This window comes from Apis dorsata, unplaced genomic scaffold (assembly GCF_000469605.1).
Source record: "Apis dorsata unplaced genomic scaffold, Apis dorsata 1.3 scaffold_5, whole genome shotgun sequence".
NCBI lineage: Eukaryota > Metazoa > Arthropoda > Insecta > Hymenoptera > Apidae > Apis > Apis dorsata.
In genome coordinates, this window is record NW_006263308.1 from 476,235 (window position 1) to 479,865 (window position 3,631).

The following is a 3,631-nucleotide window of genomic DNA, read 5'->3' on the forward strand; positions in this document are numbered from 1 at the left end:
TCTCACTAATGATTTTCTAATATAAATATAATTTTTTTTTAGGGATAATCTTATATCTTAAAATATCATTGTAAGGATATGAAAAAGATGCTAAATATTTCTTTTTAAAATTTTTTTGTTTAGCAATTTCATAAGAAAAACTAATTTCTTGCAAAAAAAAAAATTTGTAACATTTGTAATATTTATCTTTCAAATATGAATAATTGAGTTTTTAGGTTTCGAATTAATTTTATAAATTAAAATTTCTTCACACACATAAGATGATTTTGCATTAAAACATCGATACAATATACTTTTAACTATAATTTTTTCTTTGCTTAAAAAGATATTTCATTGTGACGCTTTTTTATAATAGCGCATATTTTTATAGAGACTTCAATTCCTCATATTTAAACGATTCGCGCAGGAAAATTTGAGACATGATAGATTAGTACAATCATTGAATGCAGAAATCTAGATAAAAATATATATTCCTGAAATATCTATTGTAGCTGAGATTATATTATATGAGATGTATTATTTGTATCAGTACTGGGTATTTTTATCTTTAAACTATTTAAATTTTATGAAGTTAATAATTTTTATCTTTTAAAGTAATTGAAATGAATTTTTACAATAAAAAATAAATTATTTATCATTTTTAATGATATAAAATTATCTTTAAATTACATTTTTATCATTTCAAATATTTTCAAAAAAAATTTATTAGATGATTAAAATATATTATTATATTATTATATCAAAATGAAATAATATCAATTTAATCAAAATAATAATTACCCAGCATTGGTTTGTGCAGAAATTGTTTGTGATTATTTTCTATTGTATTTATTGTTACAATAGCAAGGTTTGGAGATGGAAAAAAATGTATTTTCCATAAAGAGTCCCTCTTTTGTCTTCTTTTTTTTTTTAAATATACATATAAAAAATGATATGCAGTAAAAATAGAAATACCATTATAAAATTGTAGTAAAAATAATATGTATCAATGTATGGGAAAGCAATAAGAACTTTCTTATTTATTTGCTAAAAAGATCTCTGGACGATCTAACATATACATATATATATATATATATATATATATATATGTATGTATATGCATATGGAGAGACGGATTTATGCTTCCTTTGATTTTTTTTGAGTCATTTGTTTTCTGTCTTGTTCTTCTTTTTTTATAATTTTATACTTTCTCTCTCTTTCTTCGATAATTCCATGGATATGTTTTAAATTTTCCTCACATGAGAATACATTTAGAGCCTAGAACATATTTTTATTTATTAACATTGGCAGATCCACAAATGTATTTTTATTTAAAAAATAAAATTAATTTTCCTTCTTTATCAATTTTTTTTTAAAAATTTATATAAAAAAACATTAATATTTTTAAAAATTATTACAATTTTTTAAAAATTAACATCAACATTAATATCTTTTTTTAATGATAGTAAGTGAATTAAATTTTATTTATATTAAAATCAAAAGAAAAAACATTAAAGATTTTGATAGATCTACCATTGTTTGTACGTCAATCACGTTCAACCGAACATTCAATCTCTTATCATGTTTATCGATATGATATTTAATTACGATTATGCGGCTTAAAAATTAGTATTAGATACAATGGGAACAATCTTCTAACGTATTTATTTTAATCTTAGGAAGCAACGTGAAAAACAATTGTTGTTATTATCGCGCTAGGATGATTCCTATGATCAGAAAAACGATCATCCGGTTGAATATCGTGGTTGTTTGACTTCCTGAAAGGAGAAATAATTTTGCTTAATATACGTATTTTACTGAAATATGTATTTCATCATTTCCAATTCTTTCTTTTCGAATAGAAGAATATTTCATGAAGTGAAAAATTTTTATGATTTTTATTTCAAAGAGTTAAAATGGCAATGAAAAAAATTAGGGAATCTTTTATCTTTTATCTTATTAACACATTCTATGAATATTGTTATTTAAAAAATTATGTTTCATATTTATAATTACAAATATTGTTGAAAATTTCAACAAGAAAAAGTTTCTTAATACGAAACTTGGAAAAGAAATAGATATTCTTCAGATTTATAGCTTTGATTCAACATCAAAGAGTTTTTTTGTTGAGCATTATTCGATCTTCAGTAAGATATTTCGAATATCCAATATCGATAATAGTTTTCGTCTTCAAAGCTATGCTATTTCATTTGAATAGCTTTTTAAATATGTCTGATCTATCTATTCAACCAATTGAATCGTACTTTTATAATAATAGAAATTTATTTTTCTTTAGAAAATATTCTGTTTTCTAAACAATGTAATTGAGTTTAAAGAATTCTATGTTAAGCAATTTTGTTGTTCTTAAATATTTCGAATATTTTATATTTAAGTTATAGTATTTAAATTAAATGATTAATTTTTTTATATATTTTCATATCCATATAATTTTGTTTTCTTTAATAAATGACATTAAATAAATGGTTGAAGCATAAATGAAAACATTAAATAAAAATTTAATCCTCTCGATAGAACTTTTCGGTTAGATTAATTATCATTTGGCTCGAAACCGTTGTCCCATTTTAATCGATGAATTATTTATCGAACGGTCAAGCGTTTAATCACGAGTCAATTAACCTATAATGTAATCAATTTCCCAATTTATTTGCATTTGAAAGTATCCCATTTAATCAGACAGCGGCTAGTAAATTTTCCATAAATCCCGTTTAAACATTCACTGTTATTGTTATTCGTAAATAAACGATAATTTTTCAATTTGTATCTAGCCAATAAAAAAGTGCAACGTATTACGAATCACATATTTTATCCGTTATGACATCGCATATTTTCATAACAATTCAATTACGAAATTTCAATATTTTTAATTTCGTGTGATAAAAAACGATAAGAAAACAACGAGAAAAAAAAAAATATAAAATCATTCGAATTGCAGCAACCAATTGAGCAACCAATTGAAAGTTCCTAGAGCAAAAATGAAAACGAACGAGATACGATATCGAATTGTTCGTCGTAAACCGTATATTTCATCTTCGATATTCCATTTTTTTTTTTTTCGCATAATATTCATTCCCGATATTAAAATTTAATTTTCGTGAGAAAGAAACGACAAGTGAAGAACGAGAAAAAGTACATAAGAATTCGAAGAAACGTCCAATCGAGCGGCCATTAAAAATTGTCGGAACTAAACACTCGGAGAGTGACATCTGGTGGAAATTCTATCAAAGTGTTCATGAGTGGGGATTCACTAGGGATTTTACCATTGATTAAATCGTTCCGAGTGTGGCTCTGTGCCCTGGTCTCGCGGCTCTCCATCACAGGAGCTTTCAGGATCCTTTCGTCTCCTTCCACGCTCTCCTCATTGCTCTGCAGATAGACGGTCGCTATTGTCGCCAAGCACTTCAGCTTCATGTCGCCACGCTTGAAATGTTTGTTGGCGACGCGAAACTCCAAGCCTAATACCGCGGTTTCCAATCCCTTCTCGTCCACAGCGGTAATGTGTGGTCCCTTCAGGTACTGATTATCGGCCTGAAATATATCGTCGATTATTTTCGTGACGGTGAAACGGATGGAATCGTAAAGAGAAAGAAACAATTACAATTAAATTTTTTTTTTTTTTTGTAAGGCCATTTAC

The 3,631-nt window shown here is 25.9% G+C and overlaps 1 protein-coding gene across 1 annotated transcript in view; it reads right to left on the bottom strand.

Annotated features, from left to right (window-relative positions):
* Positions 1 to 1,683: 1,683 nt before the first annotated feature.
* The window catches only part of LOC102680028, a 10,050-nt gene continuing 8,102 nt past the window's right edge, over positions 1,684 to 3,631 (bottom strand). Inside the window, exons 4-5 of the mRNA XM_031508214.1 lie at positions 3,258 to 3,578; positions 1,684 to 1,757 (exon numbers count right to left, since the gene is read on the bottom strand). Coding sequence (XP_031364074.1) covers positions 1,687 to 1,757; positions 3,258 to 3,578 — 392 coding nt within the window. The 3' untranslated portion in view covers positions 1,684 to 1,686. The remainder of the gene's footprint in view (positions 1,758 to 3,257; positions 3,579 to 3,631) is intronic.